The sequence below is a fragment of the Pundamilia nyererei genome, unplaced genomic scaffold (genome assembly GCF_000239375.1).
Source record: "Pundamilia nyererei isolate P.nyererei 1_Seehausen unplaced genomic scaffold, PunNye1.0 scaffold00001, whole genome shotgun sequence".
NCBI lineage: Eukaryota > Metazoa > Chordata > Actinopteri > Cichliformes > Cichlidae > Pundamilia > Pundamilia nyererei.
Window position 1 is genome coordinate 10,597,967 of NW_005187402.1, and position 16,668 is coordinate 10,614,634.

General features: G+C 42.7%; 2 protein-coding genes across 3 annotated transcripts in view; one reads left to right on the top strand and one right to left on the bottom strand.

Annotated features, from left to right (window-relative positions):
* Positions 1-590: 590 nt before the first annotated feature.
* On the top strand, positions 591-1,514 carry tmem126a (transmembrane protein 126A). Its single transcript, XM_005719835.1, has one exon. The coding sequence runs from the start codon at positions 785-787 to the stop codon at positions 1,400-1,402; it is 618 nt and encodes a 205-aa protein (XP_005719892.1). The 5' UTR covers positions 591-784; the 3' UTR covers positions 1,403-1,514.
* Positions 1,515-4,320: 2,806 nt separating this feature from the next.
* Positions 4,321-16,668, bottom strand: part of LOC102209200 (ras-GEF domain-containing family member 1C) — a 21,197-nt gene continuing 8,849 nt past the window's right edge. Inside the window, exons 1-14 of one of the 2 annotated variants that reach the window (XM_005719834.2) lie at positions 15,564-16,016; positions 11,977-12,195; positions 11,644-11,766; positions 11,329-11,466; positions 10,408-10,623; positions 9,056-9,130; positions 7,875-7,973; positions 7,295-7,397; positions 7,127-7,206; positions 6,940-7,035; positions 6,742-6,837; positions 6,531-6,654; positions 5,796-5,868; positions 4,321-5,711 (exon numbers count right to left, since the gene is read on the bottom strand). In XM_005719834.2, the coding sequence (XP_005719891.1) occupies positions 5,687-5,711; positions 5,796-5,868; positions 6,531-6,654; positions 6,742-6,837; positions 6,940-7,035; positions 7,127-7,206; positions 7,295-7,397; positions 7,875-7,973; positions 9,056-9,130; positions 10,408-10,623; positions 11,329-11,466; positions 11,644-11,766; positions 11,977-12,189 (1,461 nt within the window). In that variant the 5' untranslated portion in view covers positions 12,190-12,195; positions 15,564-16,016 and the 3' untranslated portion in view covers positions 4,321-5,686. Of the gene's footprint in view, positions 5,712-5,795; positions 5,869-6,530; positions 6,655-6,741; positions 6,838-6,939; positions 7,036-7,126; positions 7,207-7,294; positions 7,398-7,874; positions 7,974-9,055; positions 9,131-10,407; positions 10,624-11,328; positions 11,467-11,643; positions 11,767-11,976; positions 12,196-15,563; positions 16,017-16,668 lie in introns of those variants that run through there. The other variant, XM_005719833.2, reaches the window with a different exon arrangement.

Here is a 16,668-nt window from a genome sequence, read left to right on the forward strand (position 1 = left end):
AAGAATCCAATGTTAAATAATAAACAGCTATTTCATGGTGGTTTTAGTATCTTGCCTTACTAGAAAATAATTTTATTTTGACATTGCAGTAGGAAAAAACACAGCATCTTTCAAATGTTATATACCCATATATACTTTTTTCATTTCTGTTTTTATGCTGAACGTAAGTGGGTTTTTTTTGGTTTTTTTTGGGGGGGGGGGGTTGTGTCCCGTTTGTGTCCGGATGTGTCCCAGGCCCATCCGGACCGGGGCCCGCAGCAGCAGCACCGCCCAGCCCCACAGAGTCCGGGGCAGCCCACCCGACTCCACCCCCAGAGAAAACTGCACCCACCCCATCATCCAATCCAATGCTGAACGTAAGTATTACCACTCCGTTTTATTATTGTTTTTGTGCTTTTTCAAACATAATAAATAGATCCTCTTCGCTCCTCTCCGCACTCTGAGTGGAAATGAGCAGTATTACTGTTGTGTGTGTTATGGGAAAATACTTTCCCCATATGACAGGAATATTCTGGGACAGGGTTCTGGGACAAAAACATCCGAGTGAAAACACTGAACGTGATCGTTTATATGTTGAAATCCAAGCTCATTGTTTTGTCCTAGGCTCAACCCTGCCTGGCAGGTTGCGTTCAGGGCACAAATACTCACATCGGCGCTTTGAATTGTGGGTAAGACATGTCTGCGCCCTGTCTTGTTTCCTGAAAGCACCTTGCTTACAGTGAACATCTGAATTATCCAAAGGTTTTCTGGCTGCAAACCGGCTTGATTCCAACACGCTGTGAACATGTCGGAAAATCCTCAGAAGAAGAGCACCTCTGGAAATGGGCTGACAAAAGCGGTGATTGCTGAAATGCTGTTGCAGAACTTCGAGAGGTTGCCTGACATTGATCAGAAAGTCTTCAGCTACGGACCCTTGTATCTGGGGGGAAACGCCGGACTTGCGGGACTCATATCCAACAGCTTGTATCGCAGAGCTCTGAACGTCAGACAGGCGCCCATCACCTCCAGCCTGCCCATGGCCGTGCTGCCCTTCCTGACAACATGCGCCCTGTACAGCGCAACCGTGTCCAACCCGCTCCTGTCCGGTGACCTCAACTGTCCCATGTGCTCCATAATACGAGGTGCAGTTGTTGGTGTGATCGGTGGTGGGGTGTACCCCATCCTCCTGGCGTTACCTATGAATATTGGCCTTGCTTCCAGGTACAGTACAGCTCCGATGCCAGAGAAGGGCAATATGATCCGCTACTGTGTGGAGATCTCCAGACCGGTCTTGAGGAGGATGAGGGCAGTTTTAGTCCTCCAAGCCTTCTTCGGCACCTACCTGGGATCCAGGCACTATGAGACATATACCAAACTGGCCACGATAACATTTGGCCCAGGTGGAGAAGAACTCAAAGACTAAATGCACTGAACTATAAATAAACACATTCATTTGCAATGATCTTGATCACTGTTTTACATGGTATATCCCAATGTCTGAGATTGTCATCGTGGAAATAAATGTATTTGACGTATCTGTTCTGAAATCTTTTCTGGTTCGCCAAGAATAGATAAATTGTCATGTTTGCACTACCCAATATATGTTCTTTAAAATTAGAGCTGAACCAGTTGAGTAGCTATTTAATTACTTAATTACGTGTGCAGATTTTCTATATGTCTCTCTTATTACACTTGAAAACATTGAGCTTTGTACGGCTCTGAGATGTTCTAATGATTCTACATTTAAATCGTGCAGACAAAATAAAGATTTTGCCTGTCAGTATAGCTTTTTCTACACAAAACAGTAGTTGAAATGCAGGTTCATATGAGCTGCATCTAATCATTTTTTGTATTTAATCACCAAATGTGCTTGTGGAAGAATTTACAGAAAAGATTTAAGTTTGTTATATTTGATACATGAGTTTTTGAGAGTTCTGCATCATCAGTGTGGTTTTTATTCACCCTTTATTTCAAACTAAATAAATTGCACAATACATTTTAAAGCAATAAATAGACTGTGATGTTGGATTTTTAAAGCCAACGTCAATTCAGACTTAGTAGGTAGTAAAAACTTCTGATATCCATATACATCAATGTGTAGAAGTTCTTCATTGAGTCCTATTTAAAAAAAATCTACATACTTCCTGCTTCCATAGGAATTAATTAACACTATAAAAGCAGAAATTTGCTGGTCTGTAGCATTCAAAGCCACAATCTTCCCAGGAGTGGATGTCTCAGCAGACATCCAGGTCAGACTGTCCAATGCTCAACACAATTAAAAACAGCATGAACACGTACAGCTTGTTGCAAAGTTGCCTCTGAACAAACGACAAGACTTCTGAGACGATGTCATTTGACCAGATGAGACCAAAGTGGAGATGTTTGAAAGAAACCAAACACAGCACATCAGCATTAACATTCATACCAGCTGTCAAACACGGTGGTGGAGGGGTAATGACCTGGGCACTTTTGCACTCAATTGATTCTCATTGATTAAAGCTTGGCTATAATTGGATCATAAATAGGACAATGATCCCAAGCTCGACAGCAAATCTACAACAGAATGGGTGAAAAGGAAAAAAAAAGGTGTTGATGATGGATTGGATTTATATAGCGCTTTTCAAGGCACCAAAAGCGCTTCACAATGCCACTATTCATTCACTCTCACATTCACACACCGGTGGAGGCAAGCTACAGTTGTAGCCACAGCTGCCCTGGGGCAGACTGACAGAAGCGAGGCTGCCATATCGCGCCATCAGCCCCTCTGGCCAACACCAGTAGGCGGTAGGGTAAAGTGTCTTGCCCAAGGACACAACGACCAGGACAGAGAGCCCGGGGATCGAACTGGCGACCTTCCGGTTACAGATGCGCTTCCCAACCCCCCTGAGCCACGGTAGCCCCATTGCAGTGACCCACAAGACTAGTGGTGATCTGATAAACTCTGGTGGCACCATTTCTGGTTTACTACATTCTGGGCTTTCTATATTAGGTTCTATAAACCAGAGAATCAATGACGTAGTAGCGTATCTGTCTCACAACCCACCACAAAAAACAGGTTATTGCCTGTAACATGACAAATGTGACCTTGACCTCGAGTACAGTTTGGCTGAAGACTGATCGTGTGTAAATTTTATTAAATTGTGACCAATAGTGTAGGAGAAGCGTTGCTTGTGAGTCGTGGACAGACGGTTGCCTTGTCATGGCATAAGAATATAACAAGTTCATCAATCCACTGACAAGAATGGCTAAAAATAAGTTTGCATATTAGCAGATACTTGTTAATCTATGACAGGCCATTATCAGCTTAGCGATGTATTATTCATGCTCACTTTCCTATTTTAGTGGGTAGATACTGCTGCTCCATGAGTTTACAAAGTCAACTGTTACAGCCATGTTATGAGTGAATAGTACCCGTTTCTCTTTGAGATACCTTAACCACTAACATGCATATGCACGCAGTTAATAGAAAAATGTGATTTTCCTCTTAGACGAAATAAATCTGAAAGCCAAAATACACATTTTATCATTTTTAGTCACAGGAGTTCACCATTTAAATTATGCAGTTCTCTTCCTTGTCAAACTAAACATTGACGTGTGGCTGCCTCAGAAATTTAGTAACGCAAAATGTAATTTTAAGTTTCATTTGAGGGTGAAATCTTGTAGGACATTTAGATTCTCAAGGCATTTAAGGTGCTTATTATAAACCAGAGCTAACTTTAATGGAGGCACAAACCTTGAGCTGTGGAGCAAACATAATCACAGATAAACATCAACTGCAAACAGACACCAGCCCAAGCATGGTTTAGTTTTATTAAAGGCTTTAAAGGAACATGTCACAAATTTTGCAGTTACAGCCAAGAAGACTGAATGTGTTCCACCCATTTAACGGCACACTGCGATGCATGTGCAAGCAAAAATAAAATAAAATAAAAATGCAAAACTGGAGCAGACAGTCCAGTCACACCATTTAAAAAAAAAAAGAAAAAAAAAAGAAAACCCTAAAAAGTAATAGCAGATCTGATGACACCTAGACGATTGTCGTTGAAAGCACATATTCAGCACAGTCATCATTTAAAAACAAAACAAAAAAAAACGTGTTTACCATGAGTGGCTGATTTGACATCGCATCTCAAGCTCGCTGGAATAAATTATCTGAGGAATGGGTTGCAGTGAAAGGAAGTTTATTGATGACAAATGAAGTGGGAGAATCAAAGTCAGACTGTTATAGAGAGGGAAAGGTGCTTCTTTAGAGAAAACACTGACATCAATTAATAAAAAGAAACCGATTTAGACCATTTACTAAAAAAAAAAAAAAAAGCTTATTGTGTAATAGTCCCTCCCTCCCTCTCCCCTCCCCATACCCCCTCCCGCAAAATGGCTCTTGAATCACGGAACAAAAAATGAAGCCAAAAAAGGTGAAAATCCCACAAAACGATTCAACAACACGTTTCAAGTCAAAGGAACCTGAATTGTTATGACAACCAGTGAATTGTATGGCACAAGTTTCCCTCTTTACTTTATATCAAGACAGAAGACCTCCTTTCATTATCGTCCTTCCACAAAATGTAACAAAGCATCCTCACCACAAAGTCTGTGTTGCAGTCTTCACAAGGTGGATACTCTAATGCCCCTTTAAGAACACCTGTCGTAGCATGCCGTTGGACTTCCTAACCAATAAAGGAACATTACAATAAAAATTATACATCTGTCAGCACAGAAATCTCCATAAATATATATCAGACAACTGAACATCAGTCAGAGAAAACTTCCTGTAGAGCAGAAAGATGAGGGGTAAATGTCACCTGTACACAATCTACACCTGGCCTGGCTCCACATGCAGCGACCAATTACTGTAGTTTTCTTGTGTAGTTGATGGCACAACACATTTAAAAGAAGTAAACACTTTTAAAACAAGTTGATCATCCCCACACGACACCTTCCCCAAAATGAAAAAGAATAAATAAAAATAAAAAATAGAGATGAACCATAAACAGGTTTCTCCGATCGACAGCGTGTAGCACAATACAGAGACGATATGAACAAACGCGTGATCGCACACAGTCAGAGGATATTTCGCAAAATGCTCAAGGCATGTTGTCTTCCATCTTCTCTGAAAACACACAGATGCCATTTCTTCAGTAAACCTATAAAACTTGACAGTTGAAATGGGCTAGCCAGCGCCCGTCACATTATTTTCGTGTTTCATTACAGTACATTACAAGTAAAGGAAAAAAAGAAGAACGTCAAATTTAAATACCTAGACAAGGCTTTGTAGCAAAGGGGAAGAGGGAAGAGAGAAGGAGGTGGGAGGAGCAAATACAAAAAAACCCCACAAACAGCATTAATAGGAATTCTTGTTTTAGAAAGTGGTTTTCCCTGTAACTGTACTCTCTAAAGTAGTAAACATCTTCACAGAGTAAACACACATCACACATGGAGAAGCATTGTCGCTCTCCAATATACTGTACCTCATCACCAACCTCCTGCAAACTGCAAAGGGATTTTGCTTCATAGCTTAATATAGTCACTTCACTATTTTTGTTTTTGTTTTTTTACACACTCCATGATGAATCCTGTTCATCGTGTTTCTCCCTTTTTTTCTTCATAGAAAAACATCAAAGTACCAGTTAGGTTCCTTCACAGTTCAGTTTAGTGCAAAGAGTCCACACGCTCCCTTGTTGGTGGCAGGTGAGCTGCCTTCGCTGCCTCATGTCTTTGCCAGGACGTTGGACCTGATGGGAGCAAAGAGGTGAAAGGTTAATTAAGTAAAGCAGGTCTATTTAGACTTAAGCAGTTCCCATTTAATGTGTTCTCACCTGAGTGCTTTCCATCTGTCCTTCTCTACCTGATTCTCTGGACTCTCACTCTCATAGGAAGCAAGATAGAGCCCTAGGAATAATGAGAACAGATACATTAAAAAAAAAAAAAAAGACACTGTGTGTCTTCAGGAATTTCAGAAAAGTCCAAAAGAGCTAAAACTACAATCTGTCTAAATTGATAAATTAGTGGCAGTTATTTGCAAACCTTTGCTTCCAACTAGGTAATCTATAGAACTGCCTTGCAATCAAAAGTGGCCTTCCAGAGATTGAAGGTGTTGTACGCTCAACCTCTGGGCAACCAGTTGGTCGCTGCAATTACTTGCAATCAATTTCCATCTGCAACAGTCACATGGAGGTTGCCGTCTTATTTTTAATGGAGTTTGGCTGAGACATTAAAGAGTCTGCAGCTGTGAAGATGTTGGACACCGATGCTTTGAGCTAAACGGTAATGTCACCGTTGTAACGCTTGCCGATTACTATTAAAACAAATTACAGCCGAGGGTGATGAGAATGTTATTAGTTTTTAGTAATTAGGAAAAATGAATAATTTGACCCGACAATGGCACTAAATGGAAAGTAAGCGGATTAGTCAAGTTATTCAAATTTGGCCTGAGGACAACTTGAAAATACAAGGCAACAAAGACTGTTAGATGTTCAGATCTTTCTGGAACAAAGCAGTAGAGGCATCAAGCGAACTGGACTGTAAATGAAAACTATGTGCCAGGTTCTCACCGTCCTCGCTGAAGATGGGAGCAGTGTGGAGGTAGTGTAGGATGGCCCTATCCTCCTCAAATGGACACTCTACTTGTTTCCATGTCATGAACTCGCCAACTTGCCTCGCCAACTCGACAAATTTCTAAATAAATAAATAAGCGAGTAACCATTTAATGGTTTAGGATGAGGTTAACGGTGGAGGAGAGGCAGGGTTAGGAAACAGCCTCACCTCAAAGTTGACGTGGCCGTTGGGCAGCCGATTGGCACATCCTTCATTCAGGAAATAAATGTCCTTTATCAGCAGACTGAAGAAAGGAATCACAATCTGAGGAGAGAAAATGGGCAGGAAGGCAAAGTAAATAGTAAATACTGAACTGCAGCCAGCAGGTTTTTGGAGGAAATCAGTCAATGTGTTGCTGAGCCCCACCCTTTCTCTGTTACTGTTGGCAGTCTGAGAGCGGTGGGCGGCCCCCCTCAGGGCAGTCCTGTAGTTGTAAAAGTTTCCAGTCGGATCCATCTGATGCTGTCAAGAATAAATGGCAACAAGCAAAAACGCCGTCAGCATCTAGTTTTTACTGTCTTTTACTTCTTAGACAGTGAATAGCTGTGTTTACCTCAAGAATGAAGAACTTGGCAGTCTTAGCTTTGCTCCAAGTCTTCTTCAGCCGGGACACAGGACTCATGTTCATCCCAGCTGAGAAAGAAAATGTATATATATATATTTTTAACTATGAACACAAGATCGGAATCAATGCTCAGGGATTGTAAAATGAACAACTCACAAATAATTGCCATGAGGGAGTTGAAGTTTCCAATGTTGAAACACTCCCTGGCCACATCAATGAAGAACTCGATCACCTGGGCCCTCTGTTTCTTCTTCGCTGGCTGCAGCAGTGAGACAAAACACAAAACAAAACCCCCCCCAAATTTTTTTTTTTTAATTCTGACTTAATTTTTCATAGAGAATTTATCTCTACATATACATATACATATACAGGCAGAAATTTTGTCTGTGCAAGTGCAGTAACACAAAATGTCCATTAAGGGGCAGTAATGCCCTGTTAAAACTAAACCTTTATCTCCTGTTCACTTACTTAGGGGAATAAATTACTACTATGGTAGAATTCAGTTGAAAGTACTATTAAATAAAGAGAATCTATAAACTAAAAACATGCATATATGCTACAATGGTCACCCAGATATGTCCTCTAGTTACTGACATTTCCAGGTTTTCCCCATTCAGTCTGAAGTAGATCCCTGAGAGGTGTTTATAATCTTGTTCTGTTCCCAGTGTGCTTCCTAGTCTTTCTAATGTTTTGGAGGCTTCAATATGGCTGAAACTGAGTTGTGTTTTCCACTCACCATGCAGATCTCTGTCGCAACCAGGTAGCAAAGTCTGTTGAACCACCTCACGTAGGCTTCCAGGTTGGAGGTTTTTTTCTTCTGGTCACTGAAGCACGGCTGCTTAATAAGATGCGCGCGCGCACACACATACACACACACACACACACACACACACACACACACACACACACACACCACAAGTGAGTGCTACCATCGGGAATTCCACTATTAATTAGCTTCCCGTCTACAAGCTTGACCCCCTGTGTGAGCGCAAATAACAAAGACGGTGATCTTGGAGCAGAAATAACAGAACCAATTTAGAGCACAAAAAAAAGGAGAGAAAGGAGAAACTGAGTGAAGACAGGTTAAAGTGATGATAACTGAAAATGAAAGGAAATCAGTGAATGAGTGACAGCGATGGAACGGAGAGTGGAAGCATTCAGCGGTCATACATAGAGGGCACAGAAAGCGCACTGTGTGTGCTTGCTGTAGTTCGCCATTTGTGACATTTACGCTCACTGACATTTGTTTGGATACGTACAAAATAACAATTTTAACCATAATGCAAAAATAAACAAATGCTGTGGTCTGACAGTAGACTGTAAGACCATAAAAATGGATCTAGTCTTTGGTTCTAAATGTAAAGCTAATAATAATAATAGTAACAGTGACATTTTTTTAATAACAGCTTGTTTTTAAATAATCTGTGTTGCAGTCTTTACAAACTTCATCAGGAATTTGCGGCGATGTGTCAACCAAAGAAAATCAAAGGCATTTGACCACTTTGCAGCCAAAGCAAAGTGAGCAGGTCCTACTGTAAACAAACATTATTCAACTTTTGGGCAAGTGATTGAAGGGACTACCAGTGAGGAATATAACAGAGTAGTAAATACATAGAACGTTACCTAGGCAACCAATGCCCACTAGTGACCAGCTGTTATCTCCAAAGAAATATGAGACGAGTGATTTGCTTCCTGTTTGGATGCACCTTTATTGTTACCATAGTGGAACATGGCTTTGTACCATTTTGAAGAGAGCAAGATGGTGATGGTCAAATGCGGGACTCAAGTCCACAAATGAACGGATGCCATCTTCTATTTACAGTCTACAGCATTGACCTAAGTACAGACTCTGGCAAGCTTAGTGCAAAATTAGTTTTCTGATTAAATAGGACAGTGTATTAAAAAAAAAAAGTTCACCTGTGTTCCATCTAGAGGGTCTTTCTGAACAAAAGCTTGGACAAACTCCTCCGGTCCGATACGACTCAAATGTTCCTGGAAAATACAAACACACAGTCATGAATCACTCATCCCTGCAGGACAATACATTCACTCTCATTCTTTTCCTAGACACGCCCCAACCATAACAATTACTAACCATAACAAATCTGACCTGAACTTTAAACCAACCTCAACATCGTACCAAGTCTTTCCTTGACAGCGGCAACATATTTATGTTCCCACGACATGAGCATTACAAGTCCACTCACATACACCGACGGGGGTAGCCCCATTAATAATTCTTTCATTTCAGTAATGGAAGGCAATCAATATGGACGAATAATGACTGACTGAGGTGACTCACTGGAATCAGATTTCCTCACAGTGACACTTGAGACAATATTCACCTCTATTAAAAGACAGCTGTGCAGTCACATACATGTGCAAATCAAAATGAGTCATTAGCACCATCTCAACTGGTGACGCAACCCAAAACCAAAGCAGCGCTGCACACAAGCGTGCACACAAGCGTGCACACAGTGGCATAAAGCACAGCTGTGTAGTTCTTTAAATAAGTATCAACATGTTGCTAAAACATACAATAATATCCAGGCTGTGTGGTTGCTGCATGCCTCTCTATCTGCCCATCTCTGTTTCCTTTTGTATGCGTGCGTGTGAACGCATGTGAAGCTGTCAGGTCACATATATCCACTGCAGTTTTCCTCCCTTTTGTTTGAGGCCCCGGGCGCATCACTGACTTCAGGGGTGATGTCACCGCTCAGACAAGGGTACAAGCTTACTCAGACACTCTCACATGCACAGACAGAAACACAACCACCCCGAGATACACGTGTCCACATGAAGACACACATGAGCAGACTGAAGGCACCGAGCATGCAATGTGAGGGACAGTGTACGGATCCTTTGTTCATGTGGGTTTCATCTCCTCATTCCCTTTGTTCTGCTGTCTGTGAAGGAAGTTAGCGCTGTAATAGCTGACAAGTAAGGTCAGGTTATCAAACACATGGCGTCAAAATCCAGCGAGTTATTTTGATGATTTATGTTCATCATCAATTCGTTCACTGCATTTCCATTGTTCTGTTAAAATCTTTATCACCCTCCAGTTCCCTCTCTCTTGATGTGATTTAATGTTTATGATCTTGACATGGGTGGACTTGATCTCCACCCATGCTTCACCATCCTCCGCCTTCATCTCTCCGCTGACATCCTTTCTACTTCTCCTCGTCCGCCCTCGTTATCATCTCTTACCCCTGACCTCTTTCTAACCCGCATCCCACTCTCTTTTCCCCTCCTCCCCTCCTCTTCCTTACCAGCTCCACGTGGGTGAGCTGTTGTGCCAGCGTGTAGGGGTCGTTGCAGATGGAGAGTATGTCCTTCTGGATGGGCGGAGGCTTGGTCTTGAAGGCCACCAGCTTGTCAGAGGAGGCATTGAGGGAGACCTTGACAATGCTCTCTTCCCCCTGGCTCATCAGGGACAGCCTCTGGCTAAGTTTCTGCAGCACCTGGTTCAGGGTTTTCCAGTATGCCTTGAGAGGAGAGAAGAGGAGAGCGACATGTTAAACATGTTATTGTGAGTTTCAGCAGTGCAAGCAGAGGTGTGCTGTGTGCCCTGCCTGGGAATGTTTGTTTTGGTGTTCCTCGCTCGACACGAGGGCTTCAAAGAGGACGTGAGGTCAGTCTGTTTCACAAGTGACCCAGAGCCACACCTCCCACATGTATGCACACACACCCGTAGTGCAGACAGCCAGCTTTAAATAGCAGCACATTCATCACCACCTGTCTTTCCTGCTTCCTTTCTATCCTCCCTACATTTCTCACTATGGTTCCACTCCCACTCCCATACCTTTTCTTCGGCTCTCTGCGCCCTTGCATCCCAACCCTCTCCCCTTTTTCTCCATCCGTCTCCTTCCCTCTATTTTCCCCTCAAGACTGCAGATAGAGCCACTCCTCTAATATCCTTCCTTCCTCCCTCATGTAATGTAAGATTGTATAACAGTTAGGCTGTATGTGTTCACCCTACACTGACTCCCTCATCAACAGCCGCAGTGACAATAATTAAATCGAGCTCCCCATCAGACTATTTTTCACTGCAGATGCTTTTTATCCAGTGTTTTCTGTCCAGTTTTATTGGTTAATCTATCCTGTTTGAAAATTTACAGCCTTTCAAAACTGGAAAAAAAAAATCTTAGGACATCTTAAGTGAAGATGACTGGACTTGTTGGACATAATACCTCATCACATGGAGCTATCCTGTGGATGATGTCTTTGAGGTGTCCGACCATCTTTTCATCCCTGAAATCGGACGGGAATGTCTCTGTCCATTCTGTCAGCAGCTGCAGGATCTTGGGGCCAAACTTGCGAACTTTTGCCTGTTTTTAACGACGTGAGAAAGATTTACAACTGGCTTTATAACATAGCAAACAAAAATACCTGCATAGAGTGAAGGGAAAAACAGCGGTTATTAAGATGCTTACATGCAGCAGATAAGTAAGCCTGAATGCTTTTCATACGCGGGAATGTGTATTTATGTGTGGTGCAGTGCTGACCGTATCGAGTGGGCTCTGATCCAGCTGCTGCTGTTTGATGCACATCTCACACACCCTGGCCAGCAGCTCCGGAGGAGGAATGAACAGACGAGCGCTCAGCAAGAAGGTAAACACATAGGCTTTCTGTCAAAGGACGTAAAAAGACATTCGCTAAGACACTCTCGCCACATCAATAAACACCACTGCAGCTTACTGTCATTAAAAGAAGCAGAGGAGCACTTGAAACATAGACATGTGGTTAATAATCTAATCGGCAGCACTATAAAGTGAAATGGACTCTGAGGCTAATGGGAACATGATGAGCAGCAGTGACTGTAGCACATTTCATTTTACCTCGGGGTAGTAATCGGCAGTGGGCACCAGGTTCTGGATCAGGGTGTCCAGGGAGGCAGAAGTGATGGGCGGCCCATCGGAGAGGCAAGCCCCAGGCCCCGGCCCCGGGCCTTCCTGTGGAGCCTCCTCCTCCCCAGGCTCAGCACAGGCCAGATGAGGGCTGAAGCCACTGGGAGTGGTAAACATGGTGCCTGAGCACGCAGTCTGGGGCATTCCTGACTAGAATATAAACACAAACACACCAAATGAATGAAGCAGAGAGATGAAATTGGGATTTAGAAAAGTCATTCGTTTCATTTTCATAAAGGTCTCTGGTACAGCCATGTAAACAAGACAGTTTGTTTGTGTAATTCAAGGTTTGCACCATTTAATCTCATGTGTACATTCAAGGACACAGAAACACAAGCCCCGCCCTCTTACTTTCCAGTCCATCTCCAGGTCATCGCCTCTTCAGCGCTAGGTAACCAGTACAGCCGGTTTCTGCTGGTGCATCAGGCAGAAATGTTGCCACAAAAAACAGATTAAAATCTGTCTATACTGTGAAACGCTGAGAGATTCACCTGGCCCTGCGAAGCTTAATCATCATGACATAAACCAGTTTGCTTGTTTCCACTCACTCCAGTTGACCTGCTGGACCCAAACATTTTCTCTGTCTCTTTTAGATCCTCTGTCCATCCTCGTGATGTATCGCTTTCACTCTTATTTTCCAGTGCAAAGACTCTTATTTCCCCTCACTTGATGAGAGCCTGTCAATGGCAGATGATACAGAATACCTCTCCTAAACAACAAGCCCCGCCTACCACGCTGACAAGCCAGAGGTGAGAATGAAAACAGGTCACACAGTCACTGTGGAGGCTGATCATGTTGTCTCCACCACTGAAATGAATCCCTTTGCCTTTGTAAGGCTCTGGCTTACACATTTTAAAAATTCAACAGGCTCTTCCCCTCAGTGGACCAACACTGCAGCTCTAGTGGAAAGGAACGCTTAATGTGGTGTAAGCTAGAGCAGTGATACCATTATGTCACTCGCAGTACAAAAGAGCTCGTCTTCATCACCCAGCTTAAAAAAAAGGCAGCCGTTAATAGTTAATTACATTTTATAGTTTCATCCAACTCTTCTGTGGGAATAGCTCCTGTGCTCTATGACAGCGACTAAAATGACCCGTAGCACCACATCCAACTCGAATACCTGCAGTCTCAAAGTTGCTTTGGTTTTACAAAAGATCTCTGCCTGCAGGACTCACAATAAAAGCAAAAAACCTGCACGCTGACACTGAAACCTCAAGCACAACAACATAGCATACCAAACACTCTTCCTGTTGTCTATTGTCAGCTTGGCCTAAATATGCACCTGAACACATAGTAAAGTGTGTATGTATATGCGCGTACACATACATACACACACACACATACACACACAACAGTACTAACACAAAAGAAGTCCTTCGTAAACTGAATGAAAGACGGCATGTTCGTCCATATTAGTGATCGTCCTAAGACAGTGAAGGAAATGTCTTCGGCCATACTTTCATCCTCTGCTGACCTCTACAAGCCGCCCCGATAAATGAGTATCGTGGGTCCCCCTGGGTTGAAAGGCCAAACGCACGGTGCCATGCACAAATGTTTCAAGTTCCCTGTGTGAGTGGATCGGCTTTCCTTTGTCCTCCTTGTTCCCCTACATTTGGGCACTTACTTATCCACTTGTGCACACCTAGACACAAACACACACAGACAGGCTCACAAAAGGCTGGGGGATGGGGAGTTCTGAGAAGCGTTTTACACCCAAAGCCACATTTCTTTTAATATATGTTGTGGTTAGAAAAGGCCGACATCTCGTCTGCGTATCAGTGGAGTGATCTTGGCTCTATGTGCAATCGGGGGTGTGTGTGTAACCAACCAAAACACTGTCCATCTGATTCAGACAAATCAGCCTAAATACTAAAGCTCTATAAATAACAGTGGGTGAAAAAACAGAGTTTAAAATTGTAGAGTTAGAGATTATAGAGGATGAATGAATATTGTTTAAAAATGCTAAAAAAAAAATTGCCTTAAATTACATTTGACTTGTTTTTCACTCATAAAAGTTACTGGCTCTGTCTAGAAAAGACCGGGATGTCCTTGCAGTGACATCCTGCAGATTGGATTATAACATTGAGCCACAGAGAACAGGATAAAGGACTAAAGTACACGAGTGAAGCTTTATGGTTACTAAAGAAAACTTCCTTTATGTTAAGAATGACAGGAGGACAATATCTGCTTAGTTCAAGGTGACTAAATCTCACACAACTCTCTATGTCTCTGTGTTTGTATTTCTACATGTATAGCAGTGTCTGCGAGTTCTATACTACGTGCTCACACTGTCAATGATTCCCCATATCGCATGTGATAATCTCCCATCTCCGTATTTCTCCCCACTGCTTCCTCCTCAGCCTCCCGCTCCTCCCTCCAGCACTTCTCAGGCTCTGAGTCATTATTTCATCACAGCTCCTCATGTCTGTCAGTCGATACCTCACAGTTTCAGTCAGTCAGGCGGCTCATCTGCCAATGTGTACATTTTTTAAATGGACAAGCCGAAAGCAAAGTCTTTTCTGCGACAGTGAAAGTAACCCAAAAGGACTTTAGGGTTGAGGTAGTGATGTGTGAGTTCGAAGTAGTAGTGAAACCTGCAGGGGTGCAACTTTAAGTACTGACATAAAAGTGAAAGACAAACTATGTAACTTTTATGGCCAATTTAACTAAAAGAGACAACCGAGGAAAAGTAGGGCTTGCAGTGAAACAGCAGCAAGAGCAGAGACTGACTCAATAACGTCAGTAAGAGCAACAAATAATGAGGTTCGCTTTTCATTAGCCAACAACCGGCACCGTCAGCTGTTTGTCACCTCATGCCATCCCAGTTAAACTTCCTCTAAAATGCCTTCCTGCTTGGAAACTCCAAGGGAAGACCAGCTTACCTAACACAAAGTCTTATGACTAACAAACTGAAATACTTCCTTTAAAATGTCACTTCCCCCCCCAAAGCCATATTGCTTACACCGCTTTTTCTACAGTGTGAAGAAGTCATCCACAGCTGTACTCTGTGTATAACTTGTTTTCACAGCTCCTGCTACACTCAACCCCCTCTGCGCCTGTCACACTGTGTCAGCGCTGCATGAAAAAACACAATGAGAAACATGTAGCTAAGAACAGGTGAGTGTAGTGATGTGTGCTTTAATCCCCCCCCTTTGAGATCTACGGTAGCCTTGCACTCAGTCTAGACAGCTGGGGGGGTGTCATTGTTCTGTGCCCTTGCAGCCTGTGTGCATGTAGTTGTGTGATTTGGTTAGGCCGCTATCGTTGTCATCAGGAGATCTGCCTCCTTTGTTCCATTATGATTAACAGAGTGGCACGGTCTGCGGCCACACAATCTTCGACAACACCTCGGCTGTCAAGCAGCGCATGTGTTGATGAATCAAACGCATTCCTCACATAACCAGCCAGTTTAGCTGTCAAACTGCTTCTTTGTTGTTAATCCGCTGCCTTCCTACAACACTCTGTAAAACCCGTTTCACTAAAAACAAACAAAAAAAGAAGAGAACAGTCACACCTACTGTTCTTGTGTCTTCCTGCTTAGGTGAGTGGTGACAAAACTGTGCAAATATGTTCTTTCACAGAGGGGTTGATGGACGAGCAGCATCAGAGACCGGCCTACGTTCAGACTGAGGAGGGTTCTTCAAGAGAAAAAACAAGAGAAAAATCTGTGCCATCAGTGGGTCAAGGGTCAAATGAGAAGCGGTGGGGTTATTTGATGGGGCAGAAGCAGCTTTGAGGTCCCTCTGCTTACTTATATTAGGGCAAAAACTACCTCTGCTGCTTATGATTATTAGTCATCACCCAAGCAAGACAAGGAACTTGTCTATAGGTCAACACCCACACGCATATTAAAATAAACAGTCTGGATCTTTTGCCACTTAAAGAAAAGCGGGATGCTCAACTATACAAACACATCGACGTCTGAGCAAAAATTGAGCTTTTCCTTTCAATACAGAAACAAATCTTAACACTTTTCAATATTTTCCTCTGACGTTAGCTAACTGATCGTACAAAGTCCTAAGCAACATTTTTATCTCAGCCTAACAATATTCTTCCAGACACTTGAATATGTTCCAGGTAAGTGTTTTCAAAGCTGATTTCATGTCCTTGACCAGTGGCGATTCTACAGGCTGTTGTGGCCCAAGGCTAAAATTCACAGGGGGGCCCCCCTCACGATTATGTGATAATTTTAAATATGTCCAGAGCACAACATGCTACGCAAACAAAAGAAATAACTTGATGCTAGTGTCTCTCCTCTAAATCTGAGGCTAGATTAACATTATTCCTTCTGTACCATTACATTTAAACATTTTCACTCCAAAAAGGAGAGCTTTTCTTCATTTTCACTGATTATCTTTCATCGTTACCAATAGGCTTGCTTAAACAGTATAATTCATGCCACATACAAGTGAGTGGAGTCAGGTGAGGACCTATTATGGCATTGCTGTAGTTTAAAGTGTTTTGGCTCTCTAGGGCATCCCACTGGCTTGGAGGGCAGAGCAGTTGTCTGGTGGCAAGTTGTGCCTCTATCTGCTACGGCAAATACAAAAATGTCATTATGTTTAGCATATTTTTAGTAAAACCAACCCTTCACCACGTGATCCAGCCGCCAAACCCTTTTTT

Excerpts from the sequence above, each read along its gene's own strand:
- tmem126a (XM_005719835.1), top strand. The coding sequence starts at position 785 with ATGTCGGAAAATCCTCAGAAGAAGAGCACCTCTGGAAATGGGCTGACA.